General features: G+C 43.1%; 1 protein-coding gene across 4 annotated transcripts in view; it reads right to left on the bottom strand.

The window, feature by feature from the left end:
• runx2b (RUNX family transcription factor 2b) overlaps positions 1-21902 on the bottom strand; it is a 43760-nt gene extending 21858 nt beyond the window's left edge. For 2 of the 4 annotated variants that reach the window (XM_078274137.1, XM_078274138.1), the window contains exons 1-4: positions 21604-21902; positions 21264-21387; positions 3496-3758; positions 1794-1950 (exon numbers count right to left, since the gene is read on the bottom strand). In XM_078274137.1, the coding sequence (XP_078130263.1) occupies positions 1794-1950; positions 3496-3758; positions 21264-21321 (478 nt within the window). In that variant the 5' untranslated portion in view covers positions 21322-21387; positions 21604-21902. Of the gene's footprint in view, positions 1-1793; positions 1951-3495; positions 3759-4836; positions 5086-21263; positions 21388-21603 lie in introns of those variants that run through there. The other 2 variants (XM_078274135.1, XM_078274136.1) reach the window with 2 other exon arrangements.
• Positions 21903-22838: the final 936 nt, after the last annotated feature.

Genomic DNA, 22838 nt, shown 5'->3' with positions numbered 1-22838 from the left:
TTGGCAGAGCCTAAATGGAAGATTGACTGGAGGAGCCAGTATCTTGTTATCCAGACTTTCTCCCTGTCTAACGCAGTGTGAGTGGGCGAGAGGCATTTTAATAGTCACTTCCTTTCTCGATAATCCCCAGCAGTTGCTGCCTTGGGGGGTGAGTACGTGTGTGTATGCTCCTACAGTATGTGCATGCTTAAGGAACGCTATGAATCAGAGAGCAACAGCCAAGTCAGCAGCAGCACTAAGGTCTGAGGTATGCAGATGCATCACGTAGCCACGGCTACACACAGGAAACAGGAAGTGGGGGGCAGGTTGCTGCAGCGACTCACTGGAGCAGCTGTCCATTCTGTCACAGCCACCGCGCGTGTGTCCTCCACTCCCGTCTCCTGCTCTACACTCTTTCAAAGAAGGGATGAGATCATTTGGGGAGATAGCAGAGCACAGATGCAGCAGGTGTCCCACATACCTGCTCTGAGGTGCATGTGGGTGATCTATGATAAAGTGGGACGCCCACAGCATCACATCCCTGCTTCCTGGCAATCATCGCTGCTGTCATCTGCTACCTGCGATCTAATTCGGGCTTACTGTCTAGGCAATCCTGGACACTGCTATACTAGTAACTCTAATTATGTTATCACAAGTATCTGATTACTCTCTAAATGACCTGCCCTATCTATCCTTACTGTCATCGTACTATGGCACCAATTCAGCCCTGTGACTATCAGTCCTTGTCTATTTCTATTGGCTCTCCCCGCCTCTGTGTGCATGACTTTTAGTTATCTAACATCCTATCACTTCGCCCTGCTTGTACTTATCTTGGGTATTCATTTCAGACACCTCGTAGTCTGATCTCCCCTGGCTCCTATGTCACTTCCTGTGACTAGATTCTGTGTCACATCTGAGGGACGCACGCAAGGTCACTGTGGCAACAGGCCCAGCCCCCATGCCTCCTCTGCTCTCTTTTTCACCCCTCATCTCTCCTGACTGCCTCTGCCTTCTCCCTTTTTGACAGCTACAACACAGAAGGAAACTGAGAAGAAAAGTCACTGGTTGAGCTGCTGACAGGGCTTATCACCATCAACTTATCGTCGACGACCACTTTCTGTGAGACTTGTAGAAAAGAAAAGTCTCTAAGAAAATATTTCCAGTAAGTTTGGAGAGTGTGAGAGCACATCCTCTCTGCCAAATGTCAAATCATAAATGAGACGATTTACCAACAAGACGGTAAATGATGCAAAGAGTCGCCTTGGGGATGCCAAATATTCAGGGTATGCTTTTTGACCCATTAGAAGTGTGCCTCTGCCTCACTGCCTGAGGATATGTGCAGAGTGATCAGCTGTGAGGCTGCAGCACCACCCAACACGTTAATATGCCTGAACTGAGCTGGGTCACGTCAGGTGAACAGGGAAAGGATTAAAATCATCACTTGTTTCTTGTTTTCAGATCAACACTGTGTTATGCAGCTGACTAGACGGATCACACATCCTATTTTTGTCGAAGGCTTCGTTTTTTAAGCTAAAGGACAAAGATCCCAGGAAACAGTTGGTTATACAAGCTTTTTTATGTCCCACCTGGGTTTAAAGATAAAAAACATAAATCAAGGACCCTAATTTTAAAGCAAAACGATTCACCACTCAGACTTTAGGAGACGGGCGGTGGGACTTGAGCCCGGAGTTAGAGATCATTATGTGGTTGCCACGAAGGGAATGTGACCACTAATCCACACCACTGAACCTAATAGCTCCTACTGAGTCGTAGTAGTGTATAGTGAATGGAGCATGGAGTGTTTCAGGCCTCACCTCGGCCACTGCGGCCCACAAAGCGAAGGTCGTTGAAACGGGCTACTTGGTTCTTCATCACACCCGAGGCATTCCGCAGCTCGGCGGAGTAGTTCTCGTCATTGCCTGCCATTACTGTGACAACAGTCCCATCAGGTATGTCTCCCAGGGCAACCACCTGTCGGGGGCACAAAGGGCAGAAATTCAGGAACTGCTATGGAAGTTTTACAGGGATACACACACATTTTACTCCCTTGAGACTCAAAATGGGTTAGATATCCTGTATATATGTACATATAAAGATAGTATAATATATAAAGACATTTTGAAAGATTATTATAGAAAAAAATCTAATAAAGGAATTGCTTCAGTTTAAAAGCCAAAAACTAGAGTGAAATCAAACCTCATTCCCAGTTTCACTGATAAAATCCATCGAGCTAATGAGACAGAACTTGTTTGACATCATACCATCTTCCTTTCAATCATATTGATAAATGGATTTAATTTTCACTTCACTTCTCATATGCAGTCTTTAAAACAAAAGCGGCGAGGCCTCGTGTTATCATTTAGATTCCTGGATGCAGATAAAAGTGCATGAGTAGGCCTACAGAGCAGCAATAATTACAGAGCCGTAGTAATAAGCACGGTTAAATAACACATATATTTTAAAATGTGTCACATTTGATTTGGAGCCAGGGCTACAGCTACAGATTTCCACTTTGGTGTGTCTTTGATCCATCCTTTAAATAATATCTGTCAAGTAATTAATAGTCTTTCCTGTGAAATATCATGGGAGCAAAAAAATGTCAAGACTTATTAAGAGGCCTTAAATGTATAAACAATTAGTCTTTATTCCAAGTTGAATTATACTTTTTTTGCTCAATAAAAGTTCAGTAAAATCAACATGTGAAGACTAATTACAATAATTTAGTATAATCATTAAAATAGTGGTTATAATAGGCCATAATGTGGTTGTAACATAAGTAACATGTTGTAATATAGCTTTTATAATTTTGTAACATATGAAAATAATTGCATAATATAGAAAACTAATTAATCACCATGAAAACAAAGCTTTGATTGTGGAATTATTCTTTGGCTGGGGGAGGGGGGGTGGTGGTGGATCATAATCATTATAGTTTACTACATTCACTTATTATTGTCAACAAATAAAATGTAAATTATGTTTGTTTACAAAATGTGAAAATAAAACAATATATAAACATGTGATTCCTTTCCTTTTTTTTTACATTGAGATTTATTTTACCAAAACCTTTTTTACGATTTCTTTCTGGCCCTTTAAACATCACGTTTCCTAAAAGCTTTATCATTACAATTTTCTGAATATTTTGTTTGTGAAAACATTTAAAAAAAAATCCCAGATCACAGCTTCTGTCTGACTTGTAATGGTAATAGACTACAATTTGTGTCATTTGTGATTAAATGTTTTAGAAACTGTGATCAATATTTGTGATAAAAAGTAAAATGACACATGAGGGAGGAGGATAAACACAACACAAAACTCGGCACCCAACAGTATAAAATGACTATAAGTTGTATAAAGATTGGGGGTTTGAAAGAAACATAATGCACTCACTCTTCTAAAATGATTTTTTTGGGCTTAACTTAGTGGTTGTTTATCACACAGAGAACACTGAATGCCATTGTGGTTTACCCTCCTTTTAATTTAGCAGCACATCACTAAGTCTGAGACGGGGCTCACCTTAAAGGCGACAGGCAGCGTCTTGTTGCACCGCCAGTGGGAGGGCAGGACCGAGCACAGAAAGTTGGGGCTGTCGGTGCGGACCAGCTCGGCCGGGTGGTCGGCGATGATCTCGGCCATGCTGCGGTTTTCGTGCGGGCGCAGTCTTGGCACCGCCGCCGCTGCGTCCGGCTGCCCGCCTGGAGAGTTCACATCGTTCATCTTCCCTGGGACCGGCTGGAGGCTATTGGACGGCGGACTGAACCTCCGACTGGCGCTGGGATCTACGGGAATTCGCATCACAACAGCGTTGATTATCAGAAAAAGGCACCAAAGGCTCTCCAGCTCCTCTCCTTCTTTCTCTCTCTCACACACTCAGGGAGAAACTCCGCCGCTGCTCGCTGAACCTCAGCGCGTCTGCCAATGGAAAATGGGACTTCGTGCGCGCACACCGCGTTTCAAAACCCTTTCCACTACAAACTTTAGTGGGCGCCTTCAAGAGACATAAAATATACTTCTCCGGCAAAGGAAAACAACCCTTGAAAACTTGATGGTGTTTTATATGACGAGCTCTTTTTTCAATCTCCTCGGGGGAAGCGTCCATGCGCCATAACGCAGGCGTAGTTTCTCGTGTGTGGATATAAATAACATCAAATAAAGGTCCGAGCGCGTAATAAGCTATACAATTACAACACAAAAAGTAGGTTTAAAATGGAAGAGTCGACCCAGATGCTCAGAAAAGTTTTTGTCTGTCTTCCTTTAGTGAAAAAGTCAAAGTGCTGCTCCAGGTGCGTCATTGAAGTCTTTGTGCCAAACTGAAAGGCTCTCTGAAAGCCCGCAGGCGATGAACACACACAAAAAAAGTTTTCAAAGTCAAAGGAATACGCTTTAACAATACTATACAGGGCTATTTATAACCCCGCGGCGGCTGCAAAGTGTACATATTTTCGGTATAGTCTCGGCCGGTGTTGTAGCCTATAGGCCTATAGGGTTAAAGTGGTTGATGAAGTCGGAAAAAAAAAAAAATGCATCGTCGGTGAGATGAAGGAGGCGGAAAATAGAATCCCGTTTTTGTAGCCGTAAATGTGGTTAGTGTTTGGAGGCCGGGGTTTCCCGTGCTCAGGCTTTTTGTGGTTTATATAGCTCGAGCGCCCAGCAATTATTGCGCTGATGCGATTCCAACACGTGGTGTCTGGAATCAGATCCATTCCCTCTGCCATAATCTATCACGCCTAAATAGACGACCGGGCAGGTCTCAGTGTAATGTCTATACCTTCGTGAAACACGCACGGGGCTACATTTCACGCCTTTCTCTCCGTCGTTATTCACAAATAGGAGTTCCACATAGCCTGCAGTACATACCGACATGTTAACGCTCCCCTGGACCATCCGCGCGCTCCTAACTCTGCTGGGGCCGTTCATTTCCAGTCACTAACACGCATCAGTCCATCAGTCCGTGTTGTGTTACAACCTATATGTCCCGACACTATGCGGCTCCGAGGAGCGTTCAGAGAGCCGAGCCTGTTGTGAGAAGCGAGCTCCAGTCCATAAGGTATAGGAGTGACTGAGTCACCAGAGAGCGGTGAGTCAGGTAGAGGCGCAGCGCAGGAGTAGAGTTTCACTCGGTCGCAGGGGAGAGCTGTTGAGCAGGTGTACAGGTATTCTCTGGGCTTTCATATAACTTCATCCACCATGTGGCCGTTTCTCTTTTGAGAAAAGTCAGCTGTTTAAAATATAATTTCACAATCTGTTGTGTCTCATACAACGGATTGTATTGTATCTGCAATTTACAATTACATGTAAACTTAACATGGCAGCGCCAAAAGATGAGCCAATAGATGATTTCATAATAGGTAATTATGCACAACTCCTATTCATATATCTTAAAATGACAGCGGTGGTATGCAATTAAGTACTGCACTTTGAGGTAATTGCATTTTACTTGAGTATTTCCATGTCATGCTACTATTTGTCCTCCACTACATTTCAGAGGGAAATTCTGTATACTTCACTACATTTTATTAGACAGCTTCAGTTGCATTGCAGGTAAATATTTTACATACAAAACATGTGATGAGTTGATAAAATATGATGCTTTGTTTTAGAATAAACTGCCCATCAGTATTAAAATTAGCTCCTCCTCAAACAGTAAAATGATACCTACAAATCAGTGCGTGATGATAAGTGATAATACTCCATTAACATTATATATAATAGTATTACACTCGCAGGGGCCTTTTTCCTGCTTTATGAGTACTTAAGTATGTTTTATCATGTCATATTTTCAACGCAGGGCTTTCACAGTGTGGTATTGGTACTTATACTTAAAGGATCTTATTCCACCACTGCAAAATGAAGGATGCAAACATTTCCCAAACCAATGCAAAAACAAAAAAAAAAACATTCTGAGAAAATCCTATTTAAAAAAAAAAAAAAAGAAAAAAACATTAATAGCATCGCTACCATCCATACATAATTACAGCCTTTTTTTTCTCTCTCTTTTTTTTTAAAACAAAAAAATCTGTTAAATAATAAAAAATAAATAAAAATAATTGTATGCTTTCATTTTAGTACTGAAATATGTCATATGTAGTGTGGATGCTGCTCTGAAGGCAGTTACTGAGAAGGCCCGCTTGGCCTGCCCCTCCTGTGTCTACTGTAGAGGGCATCCTCCACCCTCTGTGAGACTCCATATCTCGGCCGGCTCTCGTCACCCACCCCACCCTTTGCCCTGATTACCCATCAGTCTGACAGTCTCCCAACAAGTCTTTTTTGAGTGCCACATCACACAGCAGCATGTGTATTTGCCACTTTGTGCTCCTTTTCCGTTACTCCCAAACAGGCTTTTATTGCAGTCTTTAAGACAAAAGCCTTTGATATTTCAAACTAAAAGGGACCTCTGGTAGGCACAGCTGTCAAGTTATTTGGGTCCTATCAGGGTTTTTGCAGTTTGTTTTTATGCTGTAAAGTTGAATACAGTCTTATACATTTTATAATAAGGTTTCTGTGTTGAGAGAAGAAAGCCTAACGCCTGAGCACTGTAACTTGAAATAACTTGACTTCTTGTGTTTCATAAGTATGTATGTATGTAGGTGTGCACATACATTTATGTCTGTTAGCGTGTGTGTGTGTGTGTGAGGATGTGGGAGGGATATATATAAAGTCTGAAAGCATTGACATGCATCTGGCACCTCGTCATGTGGACGGGGAGGGAAAAAAAAAAAAGAGTGATTGAGTTACACTTCCCCTCCGTGTGCCCCAAACACCAGAAATATGGTTCACATTGTCCAACATTCTCAAAGATCAACTAACAATTCATGGATGGATAAATGTGAATAGTGGTAATTAAATCTGTAATAGTGATAAACATGGCCTTGCAGGAACCGTGGAGCCGGTTATTCCAACAGAGTTAAGTTTCAGCTCCGATAATATCATTTGTTCACCGCTGAATACATTTGGGGTAATGTGGAAAACATCCTTAATGTTGTAGTGGAATTTAATTTAGGAAATGTTAGGGATGAAATAATACCAACCTCTGAGTCAATTTCATGCCATCAATTTAATCAGCCTAATTATTTATAATGCAGATGTGTTTTATGTTATTCTGACTGAAATTTGAACTGGAATTTAATTTTGGAATTGTTTTTTGTATGGTTTATTCCTAAAAGACACATCAATGAGTACATTGTATAAATACAATCCCAATTTTATCAAGACAATCAACTTACACTCATTTTCAGGCCAACTAATCAGTCTTAAATTTGGATTTTCTGCACCCTGTTATTGTCCCATCAGAAGCAGCGACAGGAAGAGCCTCTTGATTTTCCCAGACTGATCCCAGGCCCCAAACGCCACCCCCCCACACACACCCACCCCTGTGTAGTCGTGACTTTAACCCTGACAAGCTCAGCTCATCAAAGAGTGTTTGTCCCATCTGACTCCACTTTGCCTCTCTGCTGTTTGTCCAGCATCTGTCTTCCAGCTCCCTACAGGATACGGCCCGCATGCGTACACTAAGGCCTGCTGTCTGGCTTTCTGTCATTCAGAGGTAGAGCAACCTCTGAGTTTGAAATCTGTTGTTTGAAGTCCCGGAGATGTGAGGGAGACACCAGAGAAGGCGTTAATGTGCCAGAATACACTGTTCAATCAAAAAATACCATTTCCCCGCTTCAGTGTTCTGGATTTAACCCGGCCAAAAATCAACTTCTGATTAAATGTGAATGTTGTAACTTCCACGCAGTATTTTTTGTAGACTTTTAGGATATTTGACCTATCTGTCTCAGTATTAAAAAAAAACGTAATATTATGTAGTAATGAATCTAGCATAAAGCTGTTCAGTCAGTGTGTCTGCTGCTCGCCTGGTGCACAGCTGGATTGTCTCTCTCAGCTCTGGTATTATTCATCTACTGTGTTACACTGGCTTGGAGTCATTGCACAGTAGGAGAAGTCACTAACAGTGAAGAACCACAGTATACCACATTGGGCAGGATGTGCGTTTTATGATTTATGGTAATATTGTATTTCTGCCGCTCAGTTTCAATTATTTGTTTTCAATAAAAATCAAACTCAGCTGACACTCACTGACAAATTTTCCTGTCGAGATATCAAGCTTGTAATAAAAGTTTCTGTTCTCATTCCCACTTGAATGACAAAGACTGTGTGAACCGCTAATATTTACGCACACACGCTTTAATGTTGTCAGCAGACTAACCATGCCTCTCTCATCCCTTGTCTTTTTTAAATGTTTTTACAACTGCGCATCTGTCAACATCTTTACATCTCTCTTGCTGTTTGACATAAGCAGAGACGCAAACAAACACACACTTAATGGCCCATCTATCCTCACTAATAGTCATTAGGATAGACGCGGGACAAACAAAGCTCGGTGTTGATGCTAAAAAGTACATCAGTAGGCAGGACACACCCGCCTCTATGGGTTCATGCACAATAATGCACTTTTATTTTTGACAATAACCATACAGTATATTTGACTATATAATAAAAACAAAAGAGAACAATACTCTTCATCTCTCCTTCGCCTTTAAAAAAACACACTCTCTCATGATTCAAGAGGAAAAGTACAACCACTTAAGACTCAGGATAAAGGCTCCATTTCACAGTGGTGCATTTTTCAAGACACTTAATTATAGCTTTCTAGAGGAGGGCTGTGACGAGGCCCAGGCCTTTTAAGCTCTAACGGGATGTTTCCATGTTTGGCAGGCTACCATCCAACCAGTCTGCCAGCTAACCAATCAGGGAGCCCACCAGGCTAGGCAGCAGAGCAGCCTAAGATCCAGTCTACTAGCCAATCAACTAAACCAACCAGGAGAGCAGAGAAGCCACCACAAAACCAGCCTGCAGGTCACTTAGTCGGGTTGGTAGCTGGCCAACGAGGCAGTCAATTAGCTAACCAGCTAGCCATCCGAAAAGGATGACGGTGGGCAGAAACTTTACTCCTCGTGACCTCATCGACACAACCTCACCGACTCACGCACTCATCCTAGATCACAGCTAAGCCCTTAATGACTGTTTGTCACAGAGCCCGTGACATCACCGTGAACTGTTAAGACAAGGACGGCACGTTCTGCGGTGTGTGTGTGTTTGCATGTTCCCTGAGCGACCATCCAAGTTTTGTATTAGACTTTGAGGTGGCTGGAGTGGCTAGTGCCTACAGAGTTTAATGTATTTATTTCTTAGTGAGAAAGTGCTATGCAGAAAGAGTTTGTCTGATATTTCACTCTGTTCTTGAAATGGCAGAGAGGCGCATGGAAATAGATGGAGACATAGAGGGGGCAGCTGCTCACTGCTTGTGGCAGGAGGGTAGAGGAGGGAGGGAGGGAGGAGGAGGAGGGGTATAAAGACAATTTCCTCTCTGCTCTTATTGCTCTGACTGTCTGCCGCCTACCGCCTTCATGGAGGTCCCTAATTGAGATCACTTGTACTTAAAAATAGGAACAAAAAAGGAACTTCTGTGGGCTGGGAGATGGAGAGGAGAAAATAAAGCAGTAATATGTGACGAAGGCTGCCATTAAAGAGTCCCAATGATAGATCTGAGCGACTGGGGCACAGAGCTGAGAAGTCTTTCTCGGTCTGCCAGGGAACCCTCAGATGTTGACGTGTCACACACCACCTGCTGTCACAGCGCTACACTGTGCATGTGTAAGACTGTATTTGTAGGGTTTTTGTGTGTGTGGGTGGGTGGATGTGTTTCTGGGTCTTTGATGGGGTAGAGTGACAGTGCCCGGGGCTGAGGCCAGACATAAGCCAAAAAGAGGGAGTTCAGTTTTTCCACTTTTGTACATTGTGAGTGTGTGTGTGTGTGCGCGTGTGTGTGTGTGTTACAGTTTGTCTTTACATTGCTGCAACACAATATATGTACAGTGATCAGTCATATTTGGCTGCCCCACTCTATGCAGCCATTGTGTCATTAGCTATGCTATTATTAGTCCTTCACTTTAATTTAGCCGTTCCACCAATCAAACCCTCCCTCGAGCTGCCTTTCCCAGACTTGGTCCCAGAGTGTCCCTTAGGCGCGCTGGTTTCCCCTTCAAAGCATCTATCACTCAATCAGGTCGGATCGTGCTATTAATCAAACAATGAGCCCCCCTCCTCGGAGACCAGTTTGAAGGATTGGCTTGAAGGAAACGCAGCATATCCAAGAGTGGTACCGGACCACGGCTGGGAACAGGAACCCTGTAAAGAGCGTTTTTCTTGGATCGAGACCCTCTGTAGGTGCTAAAGACAATACAGACACTCGGGCTAGGCCAACATTCCACTTTACACTTTTCCCTTCCTCTGTGTATTTCACTGGTCTACTTCCCCTCTGCAAACTAGCCGGCTAGTATCAAAATATTTATAGTACATCTGCAAGACATGCTGTTCTCATGTATCCAGGACCGTTTAGCCCTGTGTTCATTATGCGATGTAAAACTAATACCAGATTTATAGGGGGAGATTTCTCTCTGTTCTCCCCTGTCCATGTAGTGCGATTGAGGATGATTTATGTGAGGCACGGAGGCACAGGCGAGATAAATAGCGTGACTACACGGCGAGAGGCAAACACGCAGCGGCCCAGACTAGCACTCGCAGGGGGGCTATCAGCTATCACTCGTCCCTTTCCACTGCTCCTGTTTCGAGATTGGAGGAAGGCAAGACAGGACGGACAGACGAGGGAGGGAGAGGAAGGAGACAGGCGGTAAGGATGTATGTATGTATATGAATGGAGGCAGGGTGGAGGAATGTCCAGGTGCACCGGGTCCAAATCGATATAAGGAGTTGTAGAGGAGGGCCAGATGGAATGGGGGGGGGTCTGTCATGGATGCTCAATTGCACGCAGACATAAACATAAACGGTGTAAACCCACGCCTTGAAATGTACCACATGCATTTTTTGTCTCGGAGTGTTTCAATGTGTTAAATATACTATCTGTTTTGCTTGGCCATCGTCACAGACTGCATATCATGAATATTGCTGACAGTCAGTGAGCCCATTTCGAAAAGTTTAAGATTAAGTTCTGGCATTGCTTTGCTACTTTATTTCTGGGGGGTAATCAATGTCAAAACTGTCAGTCAGTGTGTCCAGCACTGAGACAACAGCCAATCAGATAAACAGAAAATGAAAAAACAGTACTGGGTAGGCACCGCATGCGGCCACAGCACTGGGCGTGCATCGGGCAACAGCACTCCACTTCCGAGGGTTTGGATCTCGTTCTCCTTTTCTTTTTTTCCCGATCTATTCCTGATCACGGTCCAGCTCGGGACCGCTCCAAAAACACAGAGCCTGAACTCTGCAACCTGGAGCCATACATACTAGATCGGATTCCAAACCATTTAGACGTTGAAATGGCGCGGGAAGCCTTGGCTTGTGAAAATGTTGAGAGGCCACACATGGAGCATCTGATGCTCTGTGTGCTGAACGAGTTAACAAATTAAGTTGAGAGTGTCACCGCTGATGCAGCACACTCAGAGATGGATGGGCCTTTGCCAAAAACCTTAGCCTGTAATTACACTGAGCCTATTAAGCTACTGGTCAAAAATGACTCACAACAAGGTGGGGGTGTGGAGGGGCAGAAAGGGAAGGGTGGATGGAGTTCACTTTCGTAGCTTCCAGCCTGAGATGCCCTCAGACAAAATCAATTGCACTCATCTTTGGAAAAGCGGGATCAATGAAAGAAAAAAGTATGGGGGGAATTCATGATTTCACAGAAGATAAAAGACTAGAGATTATGTGACCTATGACCCTGTATTTTCCACATTCACTCAGAAGTTGCCGGTTATTCCAGGACAGGGCCTTTTCATGTTGTGTCGGCTCTGCCCCTAGCTGACACTCAGATGACGCCAGCTTTATAGCGCCTAAATCGAGTCCTGAGCAGGGAGACTCATCGACTGCTGGGTCCCACGGGGAACATCAATTACGTTGTGAAATGCTGTCCTTCAAACACAATCTATTCTGTGGTGTTGCATTATAGCAAAGCTAAGAAATTGAACGTCACACTCATAAAAAAAAAATCGCTCTTTGGCAATAGGGTTGTTGGGATGTGGTCTCAGGCTGACAATTAAATTGTCCGCTTGGAATATACTGTCACTCTGAAAGCGCAAGATTGATGGCGAATAATTTCGCAGGAAATGATCATCTTAAATGTTTTTTCATGGCGTCATAGATCACTCTGATATGTTCTTGTGTCCTCGGGAGACTGAAAACTGTCCCCGGTAGTTGCAGAACTTATTTGCAGATAATTAAAGAAGCTCTAAACAATCCAACCTCCTCTCACTGAACTATCTAGCTGAAAAGAGTCCTCCACCAAACTCATGCTCTCAAGCAGCTTTCCTGCAAAATGGGCAAACATTTAAAACTTCACAAACCACAACGCATTATCACATAGCTCTCTGAACATCTTTCAGGCTAAGCAAAGCAGCTTCTACGAGTAAAGAAAGCCTCTAAATCATAATACAGGTATAAAGGTTATAAGCTGTAAACATTAAACCCGTGTTTACATTGCAAGGGATTCTTTTTCATTAGTAATTGCTTCACACTGTGAGCCTGACGATTTGGTAATATTTATGATAGGCCCTTAGGGCCTGCTTCCCTCTCAGTCTCTCTTATGTCTATAAAATCTTTTACTCTTGGCTCAACTGCAGCACAGACAAGGTCCCATTAGAACCTGACTGTATATGTGCTTTTAAAGTGTGCCTCTATGCTGCCTTTAATGTGCATAGGTCATGTGCTTATGTGCGGATATGCATGTGATGTGTATAGCAGTATGTGCAGCAGTCAAGGGGCTGGCTCTGAGACTTTGGTTAACCGGACTATAATTTGGAGGCCCAGTGAAGACTCTGTGTGTTTACCAACTCGACTGTTTCTGCTGCATCTGCAGGGTCCTGCAGGAAAAGGGCGTGTGTGTATCCATCTGGCTGCGTGTGCATATGTGTGTGTAGGTGTAATCATGTGTGTAATGTAGTATTCATGTGAAAGTGACATTTTGTAGAATAGGTAAAGATACATTTGTCTGTGGGCATTGTAAAGATCGTTTGGACCATACATTTCCCTTAAAGTAACATATTTTCCAACCACTGCTTCCAATTAAGCTAAAGAACGTCTGACATCCCTCATTCTTCTTTTTCCTCCTACACTTTTAAGCTACAGTAAATCAAGGCTACGATACACATACGCCATCCTGAAATGGTAGCTTTGTCATAAATAAGAAAACAAAAAGAGCTCAACATCACAAAAAAAAAACACCCTCACAATAAAAAAAGTGTTTGTCAGCAAAAAGAATGACTGCTATTTTTGTTTTTGCCGAGAGTAATTCTCCAGAGACTAAACTGTGCGCTTTCTGTCTCAATTGGGCTCTTTCTTTTTTCTACCAATCCTCCTCCCAAGCAGGAATAAAAAGAAAACAATGCAATTCAAAAGGCCGGAGCTCCCAGCCTGTCATTTAGCTGTAACTTTGAATTGTCTTTGCTCTGCGTGAGCTGTTTTCTTTCTCTCTCTCTCTCACACACACACACACATACACACACACACACACACACACAAAATTGTTGCAGCATCCTAAAATTCCACCACGAGAGAGGAAGAAAGACAGAGGAGGAGAGGAACTTTCAAAATATCACTCTAATAAAATATTCCTGCTCCTCTGGGATACTCCTTTGCTCATTCAGCATCAGGAGAAGTGAAGTGGAAAACGCCTGTTATTGGTCTCCGTCCAAAAAGGAGAAAGAGAGAAAAGAGAGAGAGACCTATTTCCTTTGGGGAAAAAATAGAACGAACAGCGCAACAGTTGACGGAAAACTTTTAACTGCGACAACAAAATGAACTACAGACGACTGTAAGAGGGCAGCTGTCTGGGTGAGTGACAGGATTCGACTCCAGACTGAAAGCCTGCTGCAGTGAGGATCAGACAATGTGTGTGCATATAGACTTCGATCACACAGAGCTGCTTGTCGGAGCGCTATGATTGGATTGAATATGTGTAAACTGGAACAGCTCGGGGATCAGCATAAAACACACCAGCTACAAGTTCTCAAGAGATGCCAGCCTCAGTCACAGGAAAGAGCTTTGAAACAACCTGAAATGTAACATAGGGGATTTTGCAGTTTTGTAACACTGCTGTACAAGCAGAAATCGTTCAAAACTTCTTTTTTTTTCTTTTCACAGCAAGAGTCGTGCAGACTTCTGGAAATTTGCAGCAAAAAACCCAACCAGCAGCCCTTTATTGTAACCTCCTATTTAGCCTTTATAAGCAGTAATTAACACTCAATAAACAACTTATAACACAATATAATGTTGTTTTAAACAGATATAAGTACATTCTTAAGTGTCTTTTAATGTATTTGTCAACAACTATAACTCGTCCTTTGAAGCATTCAGCTTGACAATACAAGATAACACAATTGTTATCACCTAAAATACATCTTTATATGAAATATTTGAAAGTATTTGTTTGTCTTTATAAATGAAGTAATTATTTAACGTTCCCTTTGGTTCAGTCAGCCTTCAGTTTCAAATTTTAAACCCCATAATACTTGCTTGCCAGTCTAGTTTAGTATGTATAAGTGTATAACTGTATGCATTAATTTACAAATACCTCTCCGTCACTCTCCACAACAACTGAGCAAACTCAGCCCGCTGATGAAGGCCATGAAATGCGGTTGAAAGCCCTAGGAGAAATCTGGCAAATGAACGGAATGCTTATGGATGCTTTATCGGAGGAGTTATAATTGTTCACAAATACATTAATAAAGCCTTAAAATATCCTAATATCTGCTTACGACTCCATTATAGTGGGTTCTAAACAATTTTTCTATTCAAGTTTAGGTCTACATACTGCTTATACAGGCTAACTAAGGGGGTTAAAGTAAAGTGTTACTACATAACCTCATAATGTTTTAGTTCTTAAACTCAACTATCTGCGTGCTTGTTTCCTTTCTTTCTTTCTTATTCTCTCTCTCTCTCTCTGGAGGCCACTTTACAAATGAGAGCTTCCATTTCTAGCTTCTCTCTTCTCCCCAGAGACATGTCAATATCAGCTACACACACTATTCAAAGTTCAAAGACTAGCATCCCACTACACACACCTACACACACACTCTTCTGGCCCCTTTTCGTATCTCTGGGGCATATTTAATTTCAGTGTCTGTGTACACATTTGATTATGTCTCCATGTGTGTGTGTGTGTGTGTACCACAGGTGGTACGGTGCTGGTGACTCTGCTCTGATTATTGCGGTGACCAAAGCATTGCCGCCCTGTCACATTTGTCATCGCCCTTTTCCTGAAAGCGTGGGTGGGAGGGGAAGGATTGAGGGAGCACATAAGGAGAAGGAGGAAGGAAAGGGAAGAAGGGAGAAGAGGAGGTAGATGATGGTAAATGGCCACCCCCGTGGCGCCATATGGGAGGTGGTTTGAAAGAGTCAGTCTTGTGTTGCTCTTACTGTATGCCTCATGAGTGCAAACCGATCCTTTCCTTTGTATCATATCTCTGTCTCACTTACCCTTTTTCTTCCTTTTAATGTTTCTTTCTCACTCTCTAATTTTCACACTTTTTATACCTCACTCTCACATTAAAAGAACAAACATGGAACCCCTCTCTTCCACCCACACACACACACACACACACACACACACACACACACACACACACACACACAGGCCATCAGAGTTGTCAGATCGCCATTAATGGCTTGCGTGGGCGTTGCCGAGTAGGTGGGCACTCTGATTTTCAGGTGTATTTGATCTGTTGTGTTCACACCTCGGCCCTGGCGGTGGGCCAACTGTGTGGGCAGGTAATTTGAGCAAATTAGGAGATGGGGCCTGTGTGTTATTAATGACACCCCACACCCTCCACTGCACGCCCACCTATTGTTCCCTCCTCTGCAAGCACCTTTCTTTTCTTCCGCTCCGAGTCCCTTGGTCCCATCTGTGCCCCCTGCTCAACACCCACCTTCAGCCCCTCTGAAGGCACAGTGTATGGAATGCATACATACACACACACACACACACACACACACACACACGCACACACACAGTGCACATTGAACGGTGCACATTGGACGGGGGCGGCAGAAGGGGGGATTGGTTCCAGGTGCCAGTTTGAGTGAGAGCATTAATCAAGCGGAAAGATCTTCCTGTCACTGACACCTTTAGTGTGCACACACAACACACACACACACACACACACACACACACACACACACACACACACACACACACTCTTTATACTACACAAAAGTAACTTCAAACCCCTTTTTTCCATGACATTGATACCAAACTCCCATTTAAAAATACAATTTTTTTTAAATTTGTGCTGAGTGACAAATGATTATGACTTGTGAGAAAGTGAGCAGTGATACCAACGTCTGAAGACACGTTGTAACAAGGTGTACTTATCTCCTCAGACAGCCCCACTGATCTGCTGCCAAGCTATTGATCACAGTTAGAGCTGTAAGTCTTTGATACACCTTTATTCATCTTGTGTTACCTTTTCAAAAACTTGAGCAGAATCCTGCCCTTGTATGTTTACGCTCTGGCAGTTTACAGTGTGGGTTACCTGATAATAATCTGAATTTCCTAAAGAATATGGCTAACACATCCAACCCTTGCTGCTCTTTTCATGACCTGCTGGTAAGTAGGTTTATGTATTTGGGAGTTTGGCCTGAGTCAGAGGGAATACCGCATTCCTTTAAGATTAAACTAACAAGGGGAAAAATCTGCCCTTTTCTCCGATCTGGGGCAGAACAGGTATGGCCTTGTGTAGGTGCTGCGGCCACGCTCACACTCACATCGTTACAGGCTGAACCCAAACATCCAGGAGACTCGACACTCCATATTTCGCCCTTACAGAAACACGGAGTGTGGAAGCGAAGCCGCCTCGGCCGTTTCGCAGGAAAGCGAGGGGATACGCAAAACAATGCTGTTCAGGTTTCTGTGGTTTGCTGTATCAGCTCTGCTTAAAGCCATCTTCTGACTTAAATAACTCAAATAAAACATGGAAGAGAGAAAAAGAGAGGACATGAAACAGACAGGGCAATGTGAAAGAGGTATATGAATCTGGGTTATAATACTGGGGTTCTGTTTCATTAGAGTGAATCGGTTCCAAGATAGACCAATTTTCAAAGTGTTAGGTAGTTACTTCCTCTCTGAGGGCTTATATCGGATAACGGTAATTCGCCCAGCATGATGCAATTGAAATGGATGAAGGGCTGCAGGATCTTGTTAAGTGTGAAAATAGCACAGCGCTGCATTAAAAGCCTCGCTGGCTAACGCAATGGCATTAAACTACCTGGTAATTATGGTGCATTCAAGAATCATAGCTTTGCGTACTGTAGGGTGAGTTTGCAGAGCTATCCAAAAAACACACACCAATTTGGCATGTAGCTAGAGTAAACACAGCTAACATATTAAATGTTTGCAATGATTTGTGAGAAAAAAAAGCAGAGATGTTAGCACTCATAGCGTTTAACAAATAGGCTTTATCGCTCCATCGGGAAAAATGTTTTTCACTCTATTATCAACACAGGCAGAAACCTACAATAAGCAACGTCAATTGGCAGGTTGCCTTATCATAACAGTGTAATTAGCCCCCCAGCTACTGAATATGGGGATAAAAGAAGAGATAACACACAGTTCCTTGTGAGTATTTGCACTGAACGCTCTGTTTGTTGTTGCAGTCTCCATTATACAGGAGTGAATTTGATCTGCCTCTGCCGTAAGACTCCATTTATTCCATGTTTCAATAACTCCTCACTGCTTCGTTTGGAAGGAGGAGAAGCAGATATTGTTCATGTCTCTACAGTTCAGAGTTGTGGACGAGACAACAACGTGTGGCAGTGGATACTACAGAAAAAAAGTGCCTCACAATCAGGCTTTCTCTCGTTTTCTTGGAAAAGGCAACACTCATTGCCATTCATTTCAGATATAATTTTTCAGATATAATGGATTCGAAATACACTCTTATGACCATGCAAATACCTTTACAAATGAAAAGAAAAACAAACTTGAGTTGAAGTGTTTCCATGACTCTCTCATTTAGACCTTAATAAGTGCCTACAGCCTATTTAGGGCCATAATTAATCCACCATTCACTGTTGGTACATATGAGTGAAAATACAGACCAATTAATCTATCTTTGATTAAACACTGATCACATTAACACTCGGCACCTCCCTGATTACCCTCAGGAATTTTGTAGACTAATGTGAACCTCCAGCGCTAATAAGTCCTAATAGCTGGTGCAAAGACACACAGCACCATTTTACTCCATCCATATGACCCTGCCGGGATTAAATAACATGTTTGCCTCAGAGGTACAATTAACCATTGCTAAATAGAGTTCCTTTGAGCATGGAGTTAAGGGAAGAGTCTTCTCTGCACAGTAGCAGCCAGTGAAGCGCTCAGATTTTCCCCCCTGGCTTTTTCAAATTACCTATTGATGAGTGGGCTTCACGTCTCTCCCTGGCTGTGGGGGTGGGGGTGGGGGTGGGGATGTCTGGTTCACTTTTAAGATGTCTCCAAGAAGCAGGCATGTGGTTAGATCTAAGGCAACACTTATGCAACAGAAGCTGCCTTTCTCAAATACATATACGGTTTCCCTGCAAATTATCTGACATTTTCTTAGGGGAAAGTTTTCCGCCCAGAGTCTTCAGATATTTACCCACATCGCTCCGCTTTTCTTTTGATCGTGTTGATTTGGGTCCGTCTGTGTAAGCACTTTTTTTCTCTTCTCTACTGCGACTGCACAACCTTACTGAACGATAATTGCTCCCATGACTTAATTGTCTATATGTAATTAAGTTTGTAATAGAGAAAATAGGCACTTAAATGTTCGCCAGAGAGGCATGGTGGTTGAGTGGGTGCCACACATGTTGAAGATTATTCTGCCCTCCTCATCTGATCTGCCAGTCTGAGAAGTTATAAAAAAAATGTATTTGAGGCAATTAAATGAAACTTGCTTGATGTAAATGCCAAGACAAATTTTAATGAGCCCCCTTTTCTCAATTTGGAATATTTGCTCGCTCATTCAAGTCAGCTCAATTTATCGCTGGGAATGTACACTCAGTCCTAAATTAAAACTGTCCTTAAATACAAACCTACGGATGGGATGGAGTAATGTGGCTTTCTAACTAACAAAACATATTTTGTAACTTGTGTTCTCATAAAACTGGCTGACGCCGGACAAAATGATCCAGGAGAAACATGGGAGCAGGAGAACTCGAAGAAAATATATAAAATCAACAGAAGGCGAGACTCGAGCTCAGTTATTTCATGTTTTAGTCCACTAAATGAATTCAAGTTGCGAGCAATAGACAATTAATCCTAACTCTCCAAAATCAAGATTAAAAGAAATAAGTATATGTATTCATATCTATGAAGCAATTTTATTTGATCAAATGTCACCCTATTTCAGTTGAATGAATATTCCAAATCAAACTCAACTTCAATCAAATTTAGATCCTCTTTTTGTCTGACCTAAACAGAAATGTTTATGGCGCCAATCCTAATTTTGACCAGTTCTGATATACTACAGTACACTCCATTTATTTATTTTATATCATAAATACAACAGAAAGCACTGGTGGTCTTGCAAACCCACATTGTGCTGTCGAGGGGGCTTTTTGTGGTTGTACCGACAGATTTACTACCCAGATGTTCATAAACAGGGGCAACATCAATGAGCCGCAGCACAATATCAATCAGCAATACTTTAAATGAGAGAATCGATCAGTGATTATCTTTCCTCCGAGTCGTTCCACCTGAACATCTGCACACATCTGCTCCTCTCTCCCTCTGCCACAGCATGCTTTCAATTTCCTGCAGCGCTGCTCATCTCCTCTGGTTCTCCCGCGCTCCGACCCCAGAGACACACCGAGAGGTCAGGGGTTAACATGGTAATAGGTGGTGGTGATTGGTAGAAGACGCTCACTCTCTCCCGGCTTTCAGAGTGTATTAGGAGCCACCCTGCTTCTGTGTGGAGCAGGAGCCCAGAACAGCTGTGTCTGACCACGGAGCGGCTTCTTAAAAACATCTTTTAAACATTTGATTTGGACAGAGGAGCTGAGGCTATGGACCGGAGCGGAGAAAGGGGTGGGGTGGGGGGGTGCTATTATACTGTCTATTCCTTGTGTCGCACGGGAATGGAAATGTTTGTTTAAATTCGTCTGGCAAACCTAAAACTGATTAAATTAGATTGTGTAAAGAAGCTGTCACAATAGAATACAGCAAACCCAAAACAGAGGCCGCAAACTGGAGCGTGCAAGTTGGCCTTAACATGTAATTGAAAATCATAAAGTTGACACTGCTACTGTTCACAGGTTTTCAATTTTTGCAGTCTTATTTTTCCTATAGATCCACTTTGGGATCCAAGCAGGATTTAGAATATATGATTAGACAAAGGAAATATAATATATAATATTTTGAATATAAAAAGGGTAATTGTGCAATTATTTGAAAATATTTGAAATGCAAACAAATGTATATTTGATCTTTTCTAGTAATTTGAGGAGAAGCAATAAGTCAGGGTAAATTGATAAGACTTAAGTTCAAATGAAATATTCCAGCACTTAAATTACAAATTCATATCATGGAAGTCGACATGGAGCAACCTCTTGTTCAAAGCGGATTCATGTCTGTCGATTAAATGCTCCCTGGAGGCTGCAGAAATCTACACTGATTAATTCATTAATGACAGCAGCACGACTGAACAGTTTCAGGAAACGATTACAGACCTTTCTTGGCAAACTAATCAATACTTCTTCCATACGCACAACAGAGACACCCAACACACACAATCTAGTAATCCCCACATCTTGTTTCAATGCTCAACTGTAAACTCTCTGGTGCAGTGTCTGTTTACGTTTGTCAAAAATATCACCCATGCTTTTGTTTTTGGTTCCGCAATGGCATCGCTTTGTAAATCTAAGGGTATGTTGCACAAACATGTCATCTTCCTCTTTGAGAAATATTTATAAACATAACGTAGAGTAAATAGTGGAATCTGGGTTTTTTTTGTTTTTGTATTTGCGCACCACAAAAAGCCTTGATGATAGTTGGGTCTTTCTTCTTCTACCACAAAAGCTTGGACCTTGATAGCAGGGTCCTCATTGACCTCAGCTGATCCCACTCCACTCATCTGGACACAAATCCTTCAATCAGATCCAAGTTTGTTACCCCCATTACCCAAACCCCTTCATTCCACTGTATCCAAACCTCAACACCTGACCCCGAGTCCTCCCCGTGACCCGAGCCACTATAACCCAACTCCAGACACAACAGCAACCAACGAAGCAGTACTCACCCCAGAAGAAGTTTTGTTGACATGGTGTCACTGTGCTGAAAAGGCTGTTAGATGCCATAGCTGCCTCTGGTTGCAGAAAGCCCCACTTTTGTTCCTCTGTGGTTTCCGTGACCCTTGACACGTCCTAAACCAAGAGCACGCAGCGTGTCATGAAGAAAAAAAATGGAAAAAGCCATCTACAAGACATGCTTTTACGTATCAACTATTTGGACGACCACAAGTAACAACCAGGTCTGGTTTTATAGAGCAAAAAAAATTGCAGAGGCAAATATCGCCTTTGCGGATACATCAGATGGTGTCGGACTTGCTTGCTTGGCGAGTGTGGTTGGAACGTACTTACTCGCTTAGCGCCGTCCTTGTGACTGGTGCTGGCCCGCGACGATTAACCATTTACACTCCAGGTTTCGCCCTCAAACACCAACCCCGAGCCGCACGTCTGTGGTTCTGTGGTTGTTTGGGAGGCGAGCAGAGCCCTCACACAACCCAAAAGGCACCAGCTTTAAAACTCGTCTCTTTCCTGCCCTCCATGTGCCGTCACTGGAGAGCCTGGGTCACATGCCCTCTGACGTCATCACGGCACAGCAGTTGAGTGGGACAGCCTACCGTTGTGGCTTTCTTCCCTTGTCTCTCCTCTCCTCTGACTTTTTTCTCTCCTCTCTGGCTCCCCTCCTTCTCTCTTACGCGTGGTTCAACAGCGTTTCCAGGCTCTCTGGGGGATTGGGGTCTGACGCTCCCATGAGTCAGTAGGCTTCAGTGGGGGCAGCTTGTTCAACCGCCCATGCCTCCTCAGCATATGGGGAACAGCGCTCTCTCTGCTTTGCTCTCTCCTTCACTCTTTCATCCCCCTCCCTCTCTCTTTATATGTCTCTCTCTGAATCTGCTGCTCCTTCCCTCAACTCCTTTAACAGTGCTGCTGTGCTGCTCCTGTCTGCCTCTGAGCAGGGAGAGCTGAGCTTGGTAAGATTTGAGGGTGTGAGTGAGGAGCGAATGGCTGGCTGGCTGGCTGGCTCGCGTTGTGAGACTGGGTGTGTATGTGTGTGTGTTTGTCTGTGTATACATGTGCAGCAGAGAGAATGGGGAAAGAGAGAGACAGAAAGGCTGGGTGAGTGTGTGTGTGTATAGAGAAAGCGGAGGTGGTGTGAAACTGCTTATTTACAGAGGAGTGTGCGAGAGCTGCTTCAGTGTCACTTTTCAGCCTGAATTTTAAAGCTTTTATCTTCCGTTTCACACTTTTTCTGTTGCTGTGTCACAAACAGTAGTCATATTATTGTGTCATTACTGTAATAACTGTGTATGTGTGTGCATGTATGCATGCAAACCTGTACTGACCTTTAATTGGCTCTCATAGAAGCGACAGACATGGGCGATTCCTGTAAGAGGCTGTAAATCATGGCCACCTGTCTCTTTTCTGAAAGAGATGCCTTCTCACACTCTCGCTAACACTCGAGGACACACACAAACACACACACACACACACACACACACACACACACACACACACACACACACACACACACACACACACACACACACCCTGCAAGAATGGCCTGCCAACATGTAGTGCAGTGCAGGCAG

This window comes from Sander vitreus, chromosome 18 (genome assembly GCF_031162955.1).
Source record: "Sander vitreus isolate 19-12246 chromosome 18, sanVit1, whole genome shotgun sequence".
In the NCBI taxonomy this organism is placed as follows: domain Eukaryota; kingdom Metazoa; phylum Chordata; class Actinopteri; order Perciformes; family Percidae; genus Sander; species Sander vitreus.
Note: the sequence above shows the minus strand (reverse complement) of the source record. Positions and strands in the feature narration are given on the sequence as shown.